The sequence below is a fragment of the Nerophis ophidion genome, linkage group LG03 (genome assembly GCF_033978795.1).
Source record: "Nerophis ophidion isolate RoL-2023_Sa linkage group LG03, RoL_Noph_v1.0, whole genome shotgun sequence".
NCBI lineage: Eukaryota > Metazoa > Chordata > Actinopteri > Syngnathiformes > Syngnathidae > Nerophis > Nerophis ophidion.
In genome coordinates, this window is record NC_084613.1 from 72,309,744 (window position 1) to 72,329,216 (window position 19,473).

Genomic DNA, 19,473 nt, shown 5'->3' on the forward strand with positions numbered 1-19,473 from the left:
TATAAATAAATTCTTTAAAATTCCTACAATGTGAATTCCTGGATTTTCTTTTCACATTCTGTCTCTCACAGTTGAAGTGTACCTATGATGAAAATTACAGACCTCTGTCATCATTTTAAGTGGGAGAACTTGCACAATCTATGGCTGACTAAATACTTTTTTGCCCCACTGTATGATCATTTATGTTAAGTAGATGAGTCAGGGGACCTGAATTAATTATATATGGCCCTGATGATATTTCATTAGACTTACAGTAGACTTCCTTTTATTGTCATTCAGATTTGAACTTTACAGTACAGATAAGAACAAAGTTTTGTTGCATTAGCTCGTTTTTAGCGCAGGATAAAATACCAATAAGGTGTAGATATAAATAAATAGATTACTGTACAGAAAAATATATTGCACTTTTGCATATGCATCCACGTTTATGGATGTATGTTATATTGTCTTTATATTCCAACCAGTTAATCTGTTTTTGGGGGGGATTTGAGAGGATTATTATGATGCGTTCAAAAGTCTTATGGCCTGAGGGAAGAAGCTGTTACAGAACCTGGAGGTTCCGCTACAGAGGCTGCGGAACCTCTTTCTAGAATGCAGCAGTAAAAACAGTCTTTGGTGGGGTTGGGAGGAATCTCTACTGATTTTCTGAGCCCTGGTCAGGCAGCGGCTTTTTTTTTTATTGATTGAGACTTTTATTAATAGATTGCGTAGGAAGAGAATACATTATATGAAACAGTACAGTTTACACAATACAGTACATATTCCGTACAATTGACCACTAAAAGGTAACACCCAAATACATTTTTCAACTTGTTTAAGTCGGGGTCCACGTTAATCAATTCATTTGCGATTGAGTATTAGAACCGGCCCGCAGGCCACAGCCACCCTGCTGCTGTTTTGCACGCACCAATACTCCCATCACTTTTGGTGCTAGACATTTTCAAAATGGGGTCCTGGGGACCCCATCAAGTCATAAAAATGGGGTCCCATGGTCAATTTTTAGTGTCCCATTTTTTTGTAAGCGTTTTGTAAACAAATGATAAATGTTTGCATTATCCTGTTGTATCGCACATTCTATATTGTGTTTTGGAAAAAGGTTGTCATAAACATTACTTAATTCATTCAAAATAATAATACACATTTTTAGAATGTGTTTGTCCTTTTTTTGGCCAAAGTAAGAAAAAGAAAACAATCTGATTGTTTATTATTTTTGGTAACACTTTAGTATGGGGAACACATATTCACCATTAATTAGTTGCTTATTAACATCCAATTTAGTAACATATTGGCTCTTAATTAGTCATTACTAAGTATTTATTAATGCTTTATTCTGCATGAGCTTATTATACGACCAGTAAGCCATTAACTAAGAGTCTTCCTTCAATAACCTCAGAATTATTGCTTATTAGTAACCCTAACCCTTATTTGTTCCCCTAGTGTCCAAATAATTTGAAACTAAGTCTTTGTTTCTTTAATAAGCAACTAGTTAATGGTGACTATTTTTAATAATACTAAAGTGTCACCTTATTTTTTAGTTTCACTATTGATAAGTTGCTTATTAACATTCAGTTTAGTAACATATTTGCTCTTAATTCGTCATTATTAAGTATTTATTAATGCCTTATTCTGCATGGCCTTATTATACAACCAGCCATTAACTAAAAGTCTTCCCTCAATAACCTCAGAATTATTGTTTATTAGTAACCCTAACCCTAACCTGCAATCTACTAATAAAATTATCAATCAATCAATCAATCAAAACCCTCATATGTTCCCCTAGTGGCCAAATAACTTGAAATTAAGTATTTGTTACTTTAATAAGCAACTAATAAATTGTGACTATGTTCCCCGTACTAAAATGTTACCTTATTTTTTAGTTTTAGTGCCATGTTTCTAATAGTCCGGCCCGCGTGCGCAGATTTTCCTCCTTGTGGCCCCTGAGGTAAAATGAGTTTGCCACCCCCAAGATAGAAAATAATAGAATAGAATAGAAAGTACTTTATTGATCCCTGGGGGAAATTCAGCACCACAGTTTGCTCACAATAAACCAGAATAATAATAAATAATATATGACATATATATATAATATATGAATAATATAAATATATTCTACATATATTCTACATTTAAGTGCAGTCAAGGAACATATGCATTATACATAAGTACACATTTAGGGTTACTGCATAACACAAATTTGGATTTGTCAAGCAAAAGCGTGCGCCGTGCTCAGACTGAAGCGTTATTACATAAATCAGCAAATTGAGGTCATCAAATGTCTTCGCTGTGAGTCATCGGGTGTCACAAAGTCCATGTCAAAGCGTGTCTCCTGGCTGTGGGCCTTCCGAAAAAGGAGGGGGGATTGCGGTATACGGCAGTGAGCGACGACACAGTGGGGTATATAGGACCGGCGTACATTTCCATTCTTCCTCCTCCGCCCTTTCTCGGGGGTGTCACGTCCTATTTGTGTTGCGGGGGGCCTCTCCGCGTCTCTCGCGCCATCGCCGGAGAGATCCGCATCCTCTCTTTCGCTTGGCTGGAGAGCGAGGGAGGACTCGGCCCGCACGAAACAGCGGTGGTCCGAGCGAGGGGGTTAGTAGGGATGGAAATACGCCCCCGCCCGTTCAGCCATGTCGCTGACAGGGGAGCGTTTCCGACAGGCATGGAGGGGAAAGGCTGACTGGGCCTGTACAGGCGAGCTCTGGGACACGCGTCGTTTAGTTTTGCATTGACACGCATTGAGTCAGAGGCTCCCTTATACGCCATATTTATTTCAGCGTATATTACTGATTAACATATACTATATCGCCAAAAGCATTTTGCCACCCATCCAAGTGATCAGAATCAGGTGTCCTAATCAGTTGGCCCAGCCACAGGTGTATAAAACCAAGCACTTCGGCGTGGAGACTGTTTCTACAAACATTTGTGAAAGAATAGGCCGCTCTCTGTGATTTCCAGCGTGGAACTGGCATAGTTTGCCACCTGTGCGACAAATCCAGTCGTGAAATTTCCTCGCCCCTAAATATTCCAAAGTCAACTTTATTATAAGAAAATGGAAGAGTTTGGGAACAACAGCAACCCAGCCACGAAGTTGTAGGCCACGTAAACTGACAGGGATGCTGGAGCGCATAGTGCAAAGACTTTCTGCACAGTCCGGCCCCTTAGTTCCAGTGAAATGAACTTTGAATGCTCCAGCATACCAAAACATTTTGGACAATTCCATGCTCCCAACCTTTGGCCCCTTCCTCTCCCAACATGACTGTGCACCAGTGCACAAAGAAAGGTCCACATAGATGACAGAGTCGGGTGTGGATGAACTTGACTGGCCTGCACAGAGTCCTGGCCTGACCCCGATAGAACACCTTTGGTATGAATTACAACGGAGACTGAGAGCCAGGCCTTCTCGACCAACATCAGTGTGTGACCTCACCAATGCGCTTTTGGAAGAAGCAATCAATCAATCAATCAATCAATGTTTATCTATATAGCCCTAAATCACAAATGTCTCAAAGGACTGCACAAACCACTACGACTACGACATCCTCGGAAGAACCCACAGAATGGTGGAAAATTCCTATGAACACACTCCCGTCAGACTGAGACTTGGAATGAGGTTGTTTCTTCGATGCAGAGAATGTTTGGAACGAGCCTGGCGTGGACGTGAGTACATGTTTGATTTATTTAATAAACAAACAAACTACAAAAAGGCAAACCAAAGACGCGCTCGAGGGCGGATAATAAACTAGACTAATCAAAACAAAACTAGCACAATGGCATGACTAAAGACAAGAAAACAAAACTTGCACTGTGGCATGAATACAAAACTTACCTGGACCGAAACAAAGGGCATGGATAGCAAGGTGTTCGAGGACATGAAGGAGGTGCAGCTTGGGTAGGTGAAGATGCCAGGACGAGGACAGAAAAAGAATGGCTTAAATAGCTATGATGATTAGTCAATCAATCAATCAATGTTTATTTATATAGCCCTAAATCACAAATGTCTCAAAGGACTGGACAAACCACTACGACTACGACATCCCCAGAAAAACCCACATAAGGGCAAGGAAAACTCACACCCAGTGGGACGTCGGTGACAATGATGGCTATGAGAACCTTGGAGAGGACCACAAATGTGGGCTGAGGGCAGGGACGTGACTAGGAGACCAGGTGAAACTAATGGGTTGGCATGGAGACGAAATCAAACCAGGAAGTGCAAAGACAGAACCAAATGTCCAAAAAACTAAAGCTAACATGACCAAATATGGCAAAAAACAAAACATAATCTACAGGAGTGACAACTCCGCAACCTTGTGGACAGCCTTCCCAGAAGAGTTGAAGCTCTAATACAGGGGTAGGGAACCTATGGCTCTAGAGCCAGATGGGGCTCTTTTGATGACTGCATCTGGCTCTCGGACAAATCTGAGCTGACATTGAAGTGAAGTGAATTATATTTATATAGCGCTTTTCTCTAGTGACTCAAAGCGCTTTACATAGTGACACCCAATATCTAAGTTACATTTAAACCAGTGTGGGTGGCACCGGGAGCATGTGGGTAAAGTGTCTTGCCCAAGGACACAACGGCAGTGACTAGGGTGGCGGAAGCGGGAATCGAACCTGCAACCCTCAAGTTGCTGGGACAGCCACTCTACCAACCGAGCTATACCGACCCACGATAAGTAATGAATAATTCCACTCGTAATCACAGTGTTAAAAATAACGTTGGAAATATAAAACATGCTCATGCATTTGAATCCATCCATCCTTTTTTCTACCGCACTTGTTCAAGAAGTTGCATTAAGGGTATAAGGAATTTATTTATTATTGGTTAACGTAGGACTTGCCCTCCTGAGGGTTCTTCAGACCGACATGAGAGCCTGTTTCAGGGTTACAATATTGTTTTATTTTTCAACAAGTCTCTCAGTTGCTTTCCAGCAATTTTCTTTTTCTATTTTGTTCTCGCTCGCGTTCTGGCTCCAGCCCCAACCCCGTCTCTCCTCCTGGCTGCTACTTATAAACAGAGCGACAGGTGATTAGATAACAAGGCCAATCTGGGCCATTTACGCACCTGTTGCTGATTTCGAGGCCGATCCTGGCAACACCCCGCTTCGCTGCAGGCCCGCAGGCCACACCCCCTCCACAGTTAGCTTCAGAATAACAATGTTATTACGAAGAATACGAGACCTATTATACTCTAGAAATGTTGATCTTACTTAAAAATGCACACGTTTAGTTGTGTTCAGTGTTAAAAAAAATATTATAGGGCTCTTAGAGAAATACATTTTGAAATATTTCGCTTCTTGGCTCTCTCAGCCAAAAAGGTTCCCGACCCCTGCTCTAATAGCTGCAAAAGGTGGACCCACATCATATCGTGGGACGTCACTTCAAGTTCATATGTGAGTCAAGGCAGGTGGCAATCTCCTGTCCTAAGGCAAAACCCAGTAACTCAATTTTGGTCAAAACTGAGCTGATAATAATTTTGGAGTTCCTAGGTGATATGCTTTACATTAGTGTATGCGATATTGTAATTTGTTCCGTAAGTAAGCTGTTACGCGCATGGGCAGGACCTAGCAACTACCACATAACCGCGTAGATACAACAGAAAAACCTAGTATCTCAAGAGACCAATCGGAGCTTCTTAGTCAGTCGCCTTATTGTCTTTAATGAGACATTTGCACGAATGGGGGCCGACGGTCAACCTGATTATGTGGTCCGATCCGGTGGCCATGTACTGCTTGCCTGTGTATCGGCTGGGGACATCTCTGCGCTGCTGATCCGCCTCCGCTTGGGATGGTTTCCTGCTGGCTCCGCTGTGAACGGGACTCTCGCTGCTGTGTTGGATCCGCTTTGAACTGGACTCTCGTGACTGTGTTGGATCCATTATGGATTGAACTTTCACAGTATCATGTTAGACCCGCTCGACATCCATTGCTTTCCTCCTCTCCAAGGTTTTCATAGTCATCATTGTCACCGACGTCCCACTGGGTGTGAGTTTTCCTTGCCCTTATGTGGGCCTACCGAGGATGTCGTAGTGGTTTGTGCAGCCCTTTGAGACACTAGTGATTTAGGGCTATATAAGTAAACATTGATTGATTGATTGATATTATGGCACGAGGGGATACTTGGAAGATTGGCTCAGGACGTTGCAAGCACCTTCATTAAATGTATTGTTCTTGATTCTTCCCCTTGCATACTCTTTTGGGCAGATAACTGTGGAGGTCCAAATAAAAACTGGACGCTGTACACGGCTCTTGCCCAATGTGCAAACGCAGAACGGGGCCCACCCGACATTGTGATGAAATATCTGGAGAAAGGGCACACGTTCATGAGAGCAGATTCAATCCATGGCTCAATCGGCAAGAAAATGAAATCTCAAGAAAACGTTTGATGACTTTGTAGATCTTTGTAAGACAGCATCAAGATGGATTGGTTTTCCTTTGTTTTCTCCAAATCAGCTAGAAGTGAGTTACCAGGTTTTGCCTTTGGACGGGAGCAATATAGTGCACACGCTACCATGTTTCTAGGATTTAGGGCCGAGTTTCAAACTCGAGAGGTCAGAAGTCGCCGCAGGAATTGAGGTTCCGGCGCACAAATGTGGCGTCCCCGTCCACACAGTGATGCATCATCGTGCTAAGAATCGACTCGTGAACACGCCGTTCCCGCTTCCGCTCAGGATTGCATCCCTCCCCCGTCTCTTTACCCTCCTACGCCGCTGCAGCCGGCGAGCGCGGCCACGTAAGGTTAGCCAGGGCGGCGTGACGCCGTGCATTCTGATTTATAGATCTAAAATGGCGGCCGTGTTGTGACTGTTGTAGGATGGAGCGTGTGAGGGAGCGGTGCGCAGCGGGGCGGAGGGGGTGGAGGCTGTATGGTTGGGGAGTGGGGGGTTGGTGGCGATGGAGCGAACCTTCCCTCGGACGTTTTGCACACCCCTCGCGGGGAACTGAGTCCCAGCCTCTTGCCCCGAAGTGTTCGCTATCGCCGCAGCGCTGAGGTGATGGCTGGTTAATTAGGCCAAAAGCTGTGTGTGTTTGCTCCGGCCCCGGCTTTACTAGCACGCTGCTGTGGCACATGAGCATTAAAAAAACATTTACATGCGCGTCCCTCTTTCTGATATTCCGTGCGCCGCTATTTGGCTCCTGGATGCTCCTGCAGGGGGATTAGAGCCTTCACATTTTAACAGCAGCTCACTGAGGACTTTGAGGTCAGCTGCAGCCTCAGCCTCTCTGCGGGGTGCCCAGCTTTGATTTACCCAGCCTTCTGCGGAGCCCCAGCACATGCATGTCCAGCACAACGCTGCCCCCTGGTGGACAAATGTAGACAACGGCAGCATGTGTGCAGTGCACCCCTGTTGTGTTGCAGAACTGTACTGATAAGAGTTGCAAAATATAAGGATATGTCATGTCTATTGCAGGGGTCACCAACCTGTTTGAAACCAAGAGCTACTTCTTGGGTACAGATTAATGCCAAGGGCTACCAGTTTGATACACACTTAAATACATTGCCAGAAATAGCCAATTTGCTCAATTTACCTTTAATAAATAAATCTATATATGCCGTATTTCCTTGAATTGCCGCCGGGGCGCTAATTAATTTAAAACCTCTTCTCACTCCTGCGCTTACCAAAGGTATGCGGTAAAAGTAAGCATGCGCTAATTATTTTAAAACCTCTTCTCACTCCAGCACTTACCAAAGGCATGCAGTAAAAAATCATGTGCGATGTAAGCTTGGACCTTGAATCCCACTGAATAGCTCTTAATCTTCTTCCCTTTGTGCAATTTCAAATTACCGGTATTGAAATCACCCTCCTCCATTTTGAAAATGATGACAGGGGAAGTGTTACTCGTGACGTCACGAGTTTGACCAGGCGGTAATACTAAGCATGCGCTAATTATTTTGCAAAGCGAGTTTGACCCGGCAGTAATTCAAGGCAGGTGCATACTATATGCCCTACGGCAATTCAAGGAAATACGGTGTGTATATATATATTATATTATTTAAAAAATGGGTATTTCTGTCTGTCATTCCGTCGTACATTTTTGTTCTTTTACGGAAGGTTTTTTGTAGAGAATAACTGATAAAAAAAAAACACTTAATTGAATGGTTTAAAAGGGGAGAAAACAGGAAAAAATGAAAATACAATTTTGAAACATAGTTTATCTTCAATTTCGAATCTTTAAAATTCAAATTTCAACCAAAAAAAAAAGAAAAGAAAAACTAGCTAATTCGAATCTTTTTTGAAAAAGATAAAAAAAGGAATTTATGGAACATCGTTAGTAAATTTTCCTGATTAAGATTCATTTTAGAATTTTGATGGCATATTTTAAATAGGTTAAAATCCAATCCGCATTTTGTTAGAATGAAAAACAAATTGGACCAAGCTATATTTCTAACAAAGACAAATCATTATTTTTTTGTAGATTTTCCAGAACTAAAATATTAAAATAAATTCAAAAGACTTTGAAATAAGATTTAAATTTGATTATAAAGATTTTCTATATTTGCCAGAATAATTGTTTTAAATTTTAATCATAATAAGTTTGAAGAAATATTTCAAAAATATTCTTTGTTCAAAAAGCAGAAGCTAAAATGAAGAATTGAATTAAAATGTATTTATTATTCTTTAAAATTAAAAAAATACATTTACTTGAACATTGATTTAAATTGTCAGGAAAGAAGAGGGAGGAATTTAAAAGGTAAAAAGGTATATGTGTTTAAAAATAATTTTTAAGGTTGTATTTTTTCTCTAAAATTGTCTTTCTGAAATTATAAGAAGCAAAGTTAAAACAAAATAAATTAATTTATTTAAACAACTGAAGACCATGTTTTTAAAATGTTTTCTTGGATTTTCAAATTCTATTTGAGTTTTGTCTCTCTTAGAATTAAAAATGTCAAGCAAAGCGAGACCAGCTTGCTCGTAAATAAATAAAATTTGAAAAATAAAGGCAGCTCACTGGTAAGTGCTGCTATTTGGCGCAATTTTTAGAACAGGCCAGCGGGCGACTCATCTGGTCCTTACGGGCACCGCGTTGGTGACCCCTGCTCTATTGCATCTCTTGTATGTTTGCCATACTTGGAAAGAAACAGTTCAGTTCAGTTTCAGTTAATTTCCAACACGATCATAGGCGCGATCCCGTGGGTGCTTCGGGGGCCCGAGCACCCACGTGGCATTGATGGCAAATTCTGTCTCACCACCAAGCAAAAACCGCGCATGTTTTGGGTTTTGTACTTAAGTCTTATTATTCTAAAATAATGATGATGTCGCAATTTTTCTAGGGCAGGGGTCACCAACACAGTGCCCGCGGGCACCAGGTAGCCCATCAGGACCAGATGAGTCGTCCGCTGTCCTGTTCTAAAAATAGCTCAAATAGCCGCACTTACCAGTGAGCTACCTCTATTTGTTTGATTTTATTTATTTACTAGCAAGCTGGTTTCGCTTTGCTCGACATTTTTAATTCTAAGAGAGACAAAACTCAAATAGAATTTGAAAATCCAAGAAAATATTTTAAAGACTTGGTCTTCACTTGTTTAAATAAATTCATTTATTTTTTTACTTTGCTTCTTATAACTTTCAGAAAGACAATTTTAGAGAAAAAAATACAACCTTAAAAATGATTTTAGGATTTTTAAACACATATACCTTATTAGCTTTTAAATTCCTTCCTCTTCTTTTCTGACAATTTAAATTAATGTTCAAGTAAATAAAAAAAATTTATTGTAAAGAATAAGAAATACATTTTAATTTAATTCTTCATAATGGCTTCTGTTTATTCGACAAAGAATATTTGTGAAATATTTCTTCAAACTTTTTATGATTAAAATTCAAAAAAATTATTCTGACAAATTTAGAAAATCTGTAAAATCAAATTTAAATGTTATATCAAAGTCTTTTGAATTTCTTTTAAAATGTTTGTTCTGGAAAATCTAGAAGAAATAAGGATTTGTCTTTGTTAAAAATAAATCTTGGTCCAGTTTGTTATATATTCTAACAAAGTGCAGATTGGATTTTAACCTATTTAAAACATGTCATCAAAAACATGTATATTTATTTTGAGAAATCATTAAGATGATCAATGTTTCCATCATTAATTATTAATAATAACATAGAGTTAAAGGTAAATTGAGCAAATTGGCTATTTCTAGGAATTTATTTAAGTGTGTATCAAACTGGTAGCCCTTCGCATTAATCAGTACCCAAGAAGTAGCTCTTGTTTTCAAAATGGTTGGTGACCCCATGTCTAGGGTGTACCCCGCCTTCCGCCCGAATGCAGCTGAGATAGGCTCCAGCATCCCCCGCCACCCCGAAAAGTACAAGCGGTAGAAATGGATGGAAGGATACTTCTCTTACAATGGGGGGTGTGGGGAGCAATGGGCAAGAGAATAATTTTTGGTGATTAAACCCCCAATTCCAACCTTTGATGCGGAGTGCCAAGCAGGGAAGTAATGGGTCCCATTTTTAATAGTCTTTATAGTCTAGTAGGCCGGGGTTTGAACTCACAACCTACCGATCTCAAGGCGGACACTCTAACCACTAGGCCACTGAGTAGGTTAATTTCAGGTTGATTGTTGTAAAATGTTCTTTGTCACATTGTTTACTTTTGTGTCCAATAAAGATTTCATTAAGTTAAATAACTATTCACTACAATAGGGCCCCACAGCACACTGGATTCCAGTTATTTGAAATCCCACAACACTGGATATTGTTCAGATAAGTTACATTTAAGAACTTGCACACAAAGCAACACTGGAGGTGACTAAGACGTGCGCATTTTCCGCGCATGCGTACTTAATCGCGTTGCACCGACCAATGGATGGGGGAGAAGAGGGTCTTAAACGACCATTGTGTGTGTGTGTGGACAAGGATAAGGTTAGGTGGGATATAGCCTGAATAACCTTAACCGACTTAGTGTAGAAGGGGCCTCAGAAGCTGGACATAAAGTACCTTTACGACTCGGATATGCATGCTAACATGCTGAACATTATTTTCAAAAATGACCGTAGAGAAACCACATTTTGAGCTACAAGAACACCTGCAAGGCAGCACGGTGGTAGAGGGGTTAGTGCGTCCGCCTCACAATACGAAGGTCCTGAATAGTCCTGGGATCTTCCGGTGTGGAGTTTGCATGTTCTTCCCGTGACTGCGTGGGTTCCCTCCGGGTACTCCGACTTCCTCCCACCTCCAAAGACATGCACCTGGGGATAGGTTGATTGGCAACACTAAATTGGCCCTAGTGTGTGAATGTGAGTGTGAATGTTGTCTGTCTATCTGTGTTGGCCCTGCGATGAGGTGGCGACTTGTCCAGGGTGTAGCCCGCCTTCCGCCCGATTGTAACTGAGATAGGCACCAGCATCCACCGCGACCCCAAAGGGAATTAGCGGTAACAAAATGGATGGATGGATGGAAGAACGCCTGCAAGGAAGAGCACAAATCTGCGACAACACAGATTTCATAGAAACACAAGTGAAGATCCTAACAGATTCTGTCTTCGGCGATATATGAGATTTTCCTGCAAGAAAACGTAAAAGAACATGCAGTGCAAATTTACAGCCTCCATTCCAAGGAGACAGTTTTTTCACCAACATTGGACTTGGAGTGAAAAATGATCAACCTGTCAAAACCCAGCAAACCATAGCATCAAGATGGAATAGATGCAATGTGTGTGGTGCAGGACACACACTTGCTAGGTGTGCACACTGATATCAATGTTTTGGTGCCGGTACCACAATGTATTTCTATACTTTTCGATACTTTTCATGAAACAGTTTCCTTTTCTTCCTTCATTTTAACAAAAAAAAAAAAAAATTACATTACATCAATCAATCAATGTTTATTCATATAGCCCTAAATCACAAGTGTCTCAAAGGGCTGCACAAACCACAACGACATCCTCGGTACAGAGCCCACATAAGGGCAAGGAAAAACTCATCCCAGTGGGACGTCGGTGACAGTGACTATGAGAAACCTTGGAGAGGACCGCATATGTGGGCAACCGCCCCCCACAGGGGAAACCGAAAGCAATGGATGTCGAGCGGGTCTAACATGATATTACATCATCACTGCCTTATGACTCAAAAATATAACATGATGAGTTTTGATAATTTTATCAATTTCTCATTTTTAAAAGCTGTTTTTAGGTGTTTAAATGCCGTAGTCCCCAACCATCGATTGGTACCGGGCCGCAGAATAATTTTGTATTCATTTTTATTTAAAAAAAATGATAATAAATATATATAGGCTTCACGGTGGCAGAGGGGTTAGTGCGTCTGCCTCACATTACGAAGCTCCTGCAGTTCTGGGTTCAAATCCAGGCTCGGGATCTTTCTGTGTGGAGTTTGCATGTTCTCCGGGTACTCCGGCTTCCTCCCACTTCCAAAGACATGCACCTGGGGATAGGTTGATTGGCAACACTAAAATGGTCCCTAGTGTGTGAATGTGAGTGTGAATGTTGTCTGTCTATCTGTGTCGGCCCTGCGATGAGATGGCGACTTGTCCAGGGTGTACCCCGCCTTCCGCCCGATTGTAGCTGAGATAGGCGCCGGCGCCCCCCGCGACCCCAAAAGGGAATAAGCAGTAGAAAATGGATGGATGGATAAATATATATATATATATATATATATATTTATTTATTTTTTTTCAATTAAATCAACATAAAAAACACAATAAACACTTACAATTAGTGCACCAACCACAAAAACCTCCCTTTTTCATGACAAAGAAAAAAAAAGAAAAAAGAAAAGGTTTGGCGACAAATGAAAACATCTTCTACACCTTTAATCATCTCCATCTTTCATCCCCGATACAAATACTCCTTTTGTTCCTGGCTTTTTTGTCATGAATAAGTTGAGAACCGTAACGAGGCCTTTCAGATGTACTAAAGTCTGACATGTTTAGTAACTTTACCAGTGGCAGTAGCTAAACGAAGATGGCGGTGCGTAACTGGCAACCTGGATGTGACACACTCACAGAGTTTATGATTGGTCAAATAGTTGAGGGCAGGACATCTAACTGAAAACAATAACAGTATTTTGGGGCTGTAAATCTAATTTTGAAATGAACATATCCTGGCTGAATTACTGTTCGGGTATTCGAAAAGATCATGATTTATTAATGCCCTTTGACATATCAGGGTCATTTACTGATGACTTGACATGAAATGACTACATATGGCTCTTTTAAAGTAAATACAAATATTTACACAACTTGTAAAACATTGATAAAACATTATTTTTTTAAATTAATTTCTAAATGTACTTAAATTGTATTTCTGTAGGTTGTCTCTTTTACGCACACACTGAAGTTACATTCAAACCAGTGTAGGTGGCACTGAGAGTAGGTGGGTGAAGTGTCTTGCCCAAGGACACAACGGCAGCGAATCGGATGGCGGAAGCGGGGATTGAACCTGGAACCCTCAAGTTGCTGGCACGGCCGCCCTACCAACTGAACTATGCCGCCCCAAAAGGTGTCAGACCACTCTGGGTCAGTCTCAATCAGACATTAAACTTTTCGCCGCAAAACTGAAACAGTGGCTTAAAAAATCAGAAGTGTGAGCACTAGAATTAGATGGCGTACGGACAAATGGGGCCAATTATTTTGAATCTACTTTTCCTAATCCCTTCGTTTGTGTTTTACACAACTTTTGTTAACTTTTGTTAACTTGTCAACTTTTGTTTAAAGGGGAACATTATCACCAGACCTATGTAAGCGTCAATATATACCTTGATGTTGCAGAAAAAAGACCATATATTTTTTTAACCGATTTCCGAACTCTAAATGGGTGAATTTTGCCAAATTAAACGCCTTTCTATTTATCGCTCTCGGAGCGATGACGTCAAAACGTGACGTCACCTAGGTAATAAATTCGCCATTTTCTCAAACACATTACAAACACCGGCTCTCAGCTCTGTTATTTTCCGTTTTTTCGACTATTTTCAGGAACCTTGGACAGATCATGCCTCGTCGGTGTGTTGTCAGAGGGTGTAACAACACTAACAGGGAGGGATTCAAGTTGCACCACTGGCCCAAAGATGCAAAAGTGGCAAGAAATTGGACGAAATTTGTTCAAAATACGAGGGTGTGGGGAAAGCCGACGAAATGGTCAGTCGTTTGTTTTCCGCACACTTTACCAACGAAAGCTATGCTACTACAGAGATGACAAGATTGAGTGGATATCCTGCGACACTCAAAGCAGATGCATTTCCAGCGATAAAGTCAAAGAAATCTGCCGCGAGTCCTCCGTTGAATGTGCCGTAGTATCTGCACATTTTACCGGTGGTGCTAAGGCAGACATGGCACAGAGATGTATGGATAACCTGCAGATGTATTTTCAAAAATAAAGTCAACGAAATCACAAAAGTGAGTTTTGTTGATGTTATTGACTTATGTGTTAATCAGACATATTTGGTCGCGGCATGACTGCCAGCTAATCGATGCTAACATGCTATTTAGGCTAGCTGTATGTACATTTGAAACTATATTTTCATACAGTGTTTCCCTCCACCCACATTTAATGCCAAACAAACACTTACCCATCGACGGATTTAAGTTGATCCAGTGTCACAAGATGCGAAACTTCCGATTGTTGGTCCGCACATTTTACCGGCGATGCTAAGGCAGACATGGCCGAATAGCGTCAATAGCTATTCGCTCAATAGCTTCAGTTTCTTCTTCAATTTCATTTTCGCTATCTGCCTCCATAGTCCAACCATCCGATTCAATATGGGTAATCTGTTGAATCGCTTAAGCCGCTGAAATCCAAGTTTAAATCCGAGCTAATGTCGCTATATCTTGCTGTGCTATCCGTATTGGCATCACTGGATGACGTCACAGGAAAATGGACGGTGGCTTCACAGATAGCGAAAATAGGCACTTTTTTTAGGGATATTCCGGGATGGGTAAAATTTTGAAAAAAACTTCGAAAAATAAAATAAGCCACTGGGAACTGATTTTTATTGGTTTTAACCCTTCTGAAATTGTGATAATGTTTCCCTTTAAAAGCCTAACCAGTTACCAAGGGTTGCAACTTAGCTTGTGGCTAGAAGTCCTATGTACTTTGACATCGGTTACCTGTGGGTAGCAATGGTTCATTGTCCTGTCCCTGTCAAATAAAAACATACAAAAAAAATACATTAAATCGATTGTAATTGCACTCAAGGAACAATTTCATAAAATACAAATGAAAAGGCATTAAGCAGTTACAGTCTTTTTGAACACGATGCCACAAGCTTGGCACAACTACACTATATTGCCAAAAGTAATTGGCCACCTGCCTTGAATCACATATGAACTTGAAGTGCCATCCCATTCCTAACCCATAGGCTTCAATATGATGTCGGTCCACCTTTTGCAACTATTGCAGCTTCAACTCTTTTGGGAAGGCTGTCCACAAGGTTGCAGAGTTTGTTTATAGGAATTTTCCACCATTCTGCCAAAAGCGCATTGGTGAGGTCACACACTGATGTTGCTCAGTCTACGTTCTAATTCATCCCAAACATGAATCCGTCCCTGATCGTGTTGTTACACCCTCCGAAAACACACCGACGAGGCATGATGTCTTTAAGGTACGGAAAACAGTCGAAAAAACGGAAAATAACAGAACTGATTTTCACTTGATGTTTGTAATCTGTTTGAGAAAATGGCGGTTGACTACCTAGGTGACGTCACAACGCTCCGAGAGCAAATAATAGAAAGGCGTTTAATCCGCCAAAGTTCATCCATTTAGAGTTCGGAAATCGGTTAAAAAAACATATGGTCTTTTTTTCTGCAACATCAAGGTATATATTGACGCTTATATAGGTCTGGTGATAATGTTCCCCTTTAACCACTGATCCAGTTGTCTACCTTTATTGACACGTGGATTGTTTTTACCTAACTACGCCCCATGACATGTTACGTTCCACTTACCGTGCATGTGTGTGTCGCCCGTGTAGGAGCTTGAGGCAAAGGGCCTTGGCACCATCACCACCGAAATTCTGGAGGGGCAGCAGTTCTTCTACGCCGAGGACTACCACCAGCAGTACCTGAAGAAGGTACCCAATGGTTACTGCGGCCTTAAAGGCACTGGAATTTCCTGTCCCTTTGGAGCCGGAAAAGATGATTAGTGGCGATTGTTTCATGGCTGATACTTCCAGCGCTATGTGTAAGTGATTCAAGTATAGCATAGAAACAGGGATGAATAATGATGAGTTAATGGGAGGTTTTGTAATTATAGATCTGCTTGGAATTAACTGCCACTGATCTTTTAGAGTTTAGTTTCAATGCAGGATTTCTTCAACTTACTCACCAAATCGCTTTCTTCATTCAACCGAAATAAAATTAGTGCTAAGTGCTTAATCCAAATGTAGAATTATGTAGAGCAGGGGTGTCCAAAGTGCGGCCCGGGGGTCATTTGGGGCCCTTCAGCTAATTGTTTAGTGGCCCGCCACACATTCTGGAAATGCTATTGCAAAAATAAAAATAAAAAACACTGAAAAAAGTAGAATGAGGTGAAATCTAACGGGGAAAAGCTGCAATGTTGACACAAAGCTGCCATGCAGGCTGTTTGTTTTTCTTTTTTCTTTCTTTATTTTGCTCTTATTGCCAATGCTAAAAAAAAAAAAAAAGTTAAAACATTTTTTTAATAATGAATTATTGACCTATTTAGGGCTCCAATTACTTCAAATATTTCACTTTATAATGTGTTATGTGGAAAAAATTATGTGCTTAATTGTATGGCTGCCATATAAAAACAGTGTTTTCTTTGACAAAAAAGCAAAAATACAACAAAATAATAGTTCAAACGTAAAACCAAAACAAAAGTTTTGTAAAAACCCGTCACATTTTTTCAAACATTATCTCCTCGGAGCGCGTTGGTCGTGTCGGCTTCAAACTCGCACAGGAGAGAGATTGAACCCTTCTAAATAAAAGATATCAAAAGAGTTTTGATAACTGCTCCGGTTTTGATTTTACGCGCCTTCAAATAACCCCTGCGCCAAGTTTCCTAAAATGTAATTTTTGCCTCGTTGAGCTGTAATTTGACCCCCTTAAAATGCTTCAAATTGCAAGTTAAAGCTCTAATACGCAAAACAAAAGCCATTGGAGCCATGGTACGGTGTGGCGCAGTGGAAGAGTGGCCGTGCGCAACCTGAGGGTCCCTGGTTCAATCCCCACCTAGTACCAACCTCGTCACCTCTGTTGTGTCCTGAGCAAGACACTTCACCCTTGCTCCTGATGGGTGCTGGTTAGCGCCTTGCATGGCAGCTCCCGCCATCAGTGTATGAATGTGTGTGTGAATGGGTAAATTTGGAAGTAGTGTCAAAGCGCTTTGAGTACCTTGAAGGTAGAAAAGCGCTATACAAGTACAACCCATTTATTTATCAACAACATCCAGAAAGGCCGAGCCGTAATTTGACGCCTTTAACATGCTTCAAAACTCACCAAATTTTACACACACATCAGGACTGGCGAAAATTGCCATCTAATAAAAAACAAACCTCAAAATATTAAATTGCGATCTAGCGCCCCCTAGGAAAAACACAGACAAAACTGCTTGTAACTTCTGTTAGGAATGTCGTACAGACATGAAACAAATACCTCTATGTAGGTCTGACTTAGGACAGGGCTTGGGTCGCGGGGGCAGCAGCCAAAGCGGGCCCGACCAATGCTGCTTGCAGCTTTAATTTTTTTACTGTGTTTACTCAGAAATAATAATACATTTAAATCAACGGTGTCCTGTATTATTGATATTTTTAGGGCTCCAATTACTTCAGATCAAACATTGCTTTCTGAATGTTTTGGGCAATGGGGGAAATACTGCATATTTCAGTTTTACTATAGAAAAAACAAAGTTGTCTTTGACTGAAAAGGCATAAAACCTTCTTTTTTTAAACTTTATATCAACCTGAAGCTGATAAGTGCTCAATCTAAATGAAGAATCATGTTGATACAGAGATTTACTGTAAGCGTTACATAAAAAATGAAAATAATAATTTGACTTATTTTTAACATGTTAATGACGGAGACACTATATGGTCCCTGGGAGTCCTAAAGGTAAAAAAAAAGAAAAATCCATATTTTTTGATATGGTTTGAAAATGAAAAATATCAAAACGGCCCCCGCATGGTTTAATTTTTCCGTATGTGGCCCTCAGTGGAAAAAGTTTGGACACCCCTGATGTAGAGATTTGAAACTACACGTGCAGTAACGTGTTCTGCCACAGGGTGGCGACATTTGTTGTGGACAAAAAAAAGGGGAGATGATTCTTGCATTTGAGTTGCAATAATTCATACAAAAATTACATTTTTGATTGAAGATAGTGTTGATGGTACTAATGTTTTTAAGAAAAAACCTCATTGATTGTAAAAAAAATATATACATCACTCTCAAGCATAAAGCTGTAGGCCTTCACAATTGTACAAGCTGACCTAGACAATTGTCTGATGGAGGCTCAACTAACTTTTATCATTTGAATAAATCTCACTTTGGAAACGATCGATTCTCTTATGTGCGCATGCGTTTGGTGAATTCAGGTCAATCCCGCCGTCTTCCTCTAGATTACTCATTGCCTGAGTTCGGAGTAACAAGTGTGTGTGAGTCACCGCGGTCCAAACGTTCACACCGAGCTCTGGCACTGAATGGTGGAACGTGTTGGGTGACACACTTCGGGTAAACTTTAATAACGTAAAACACCTCAGTGAGATATGAACACGTACATCGCATTACCCGGCAGCCCTTTTCAAAATGAAAAATCACACACAGATCATATCTACAGAATACGCTTTTTGGTGCACCGCATTTTGTTTCACCCCCGCTCTCATATTTCCCCCTTCTTCCCCTACTATGTGTGTGTGCGTGTGCGTGCGTGTGTGTCACATCCTGACACCTGTGTGTAGGTGTGGACCAGAGCACAGGTGCAGGTGCAACCTCTCAGGGCCTATTTTCGTATTGGGACAGATATTTTTGCATGTGTCTGCTTGCAGCAGAGTGTGTGTGTGTTTTGTGTGTCTGGGTGTGTGTGTGTGTGTGGCTTGCTTGATGGAACCGCACTGAGTAGTGTGTGTGGTCGGAACAGCTAGCTGCTCCCCAGCACCTGCCTTTAATTTAATTTGGCACACAGTCTTGTTTTTGGTGCCATAGCTAATGAACCCTTATTACTAGGGTGTCACTCTTTAGACCTCTGCCAAGGCCAAACAATATTGGCAGACAGAGGTGCACGGCTCCCTCCTTGCTTAGCGACCCGGTGAGCAATGGACGTAAAAGAAAAAAAAAGTGAGCTGATAATAGACAGGAAGGCTAAATGTGTCGAAAATAAAGGATGTTGTTAAAGGGGAACATTATCACAATTTCTGAAGGGTTAAAACCAATAAAAATCAGTTCCCAGTGGCTTATTTTATTTTTCAAAGTTTTTCTCAAAATTTTACCCATCACGCGATATCCCGAAAAACAGCTTCAAAGTACCTGATTTACACAATTCACCAGTCTATTTTCCTGTGACGTCACTGCGT

The 19,473-nt window shown here is 40.9% G+C and overlaps 1 protein-coding gene across 3 annotated transcripts in view; it reads left to right on the plus strand.

The window, feature by feature from the left end:
- Positions 1 to 19,473, plus strand: part of msrab (methionine sulfoxide reductase Ab) — a 150,521-nt gene that overhangs the window by 113,862 nt on the left and 17,186 nt on the right. For 2 of the 3 annotated variants that reach the window (XM_061896019.1, XM_061896020.1), the window contains exon 7: positions 15,922 to 16,130. In XM_061896019.1, coding sequence (XP_061752003.1) covers positions 15,922 to 16,092 — 171 coding nt within the window. In that variant the 3' untranslated portion in view covers positions 16,093 to 16,130. Of the gene's footprint in view, positions 1 to 15,921; positions 18,461 to 19,473 lie in introns of those variants that run through there. The other variant, XM_061896018.1, reaches the window with a different exon arrangement.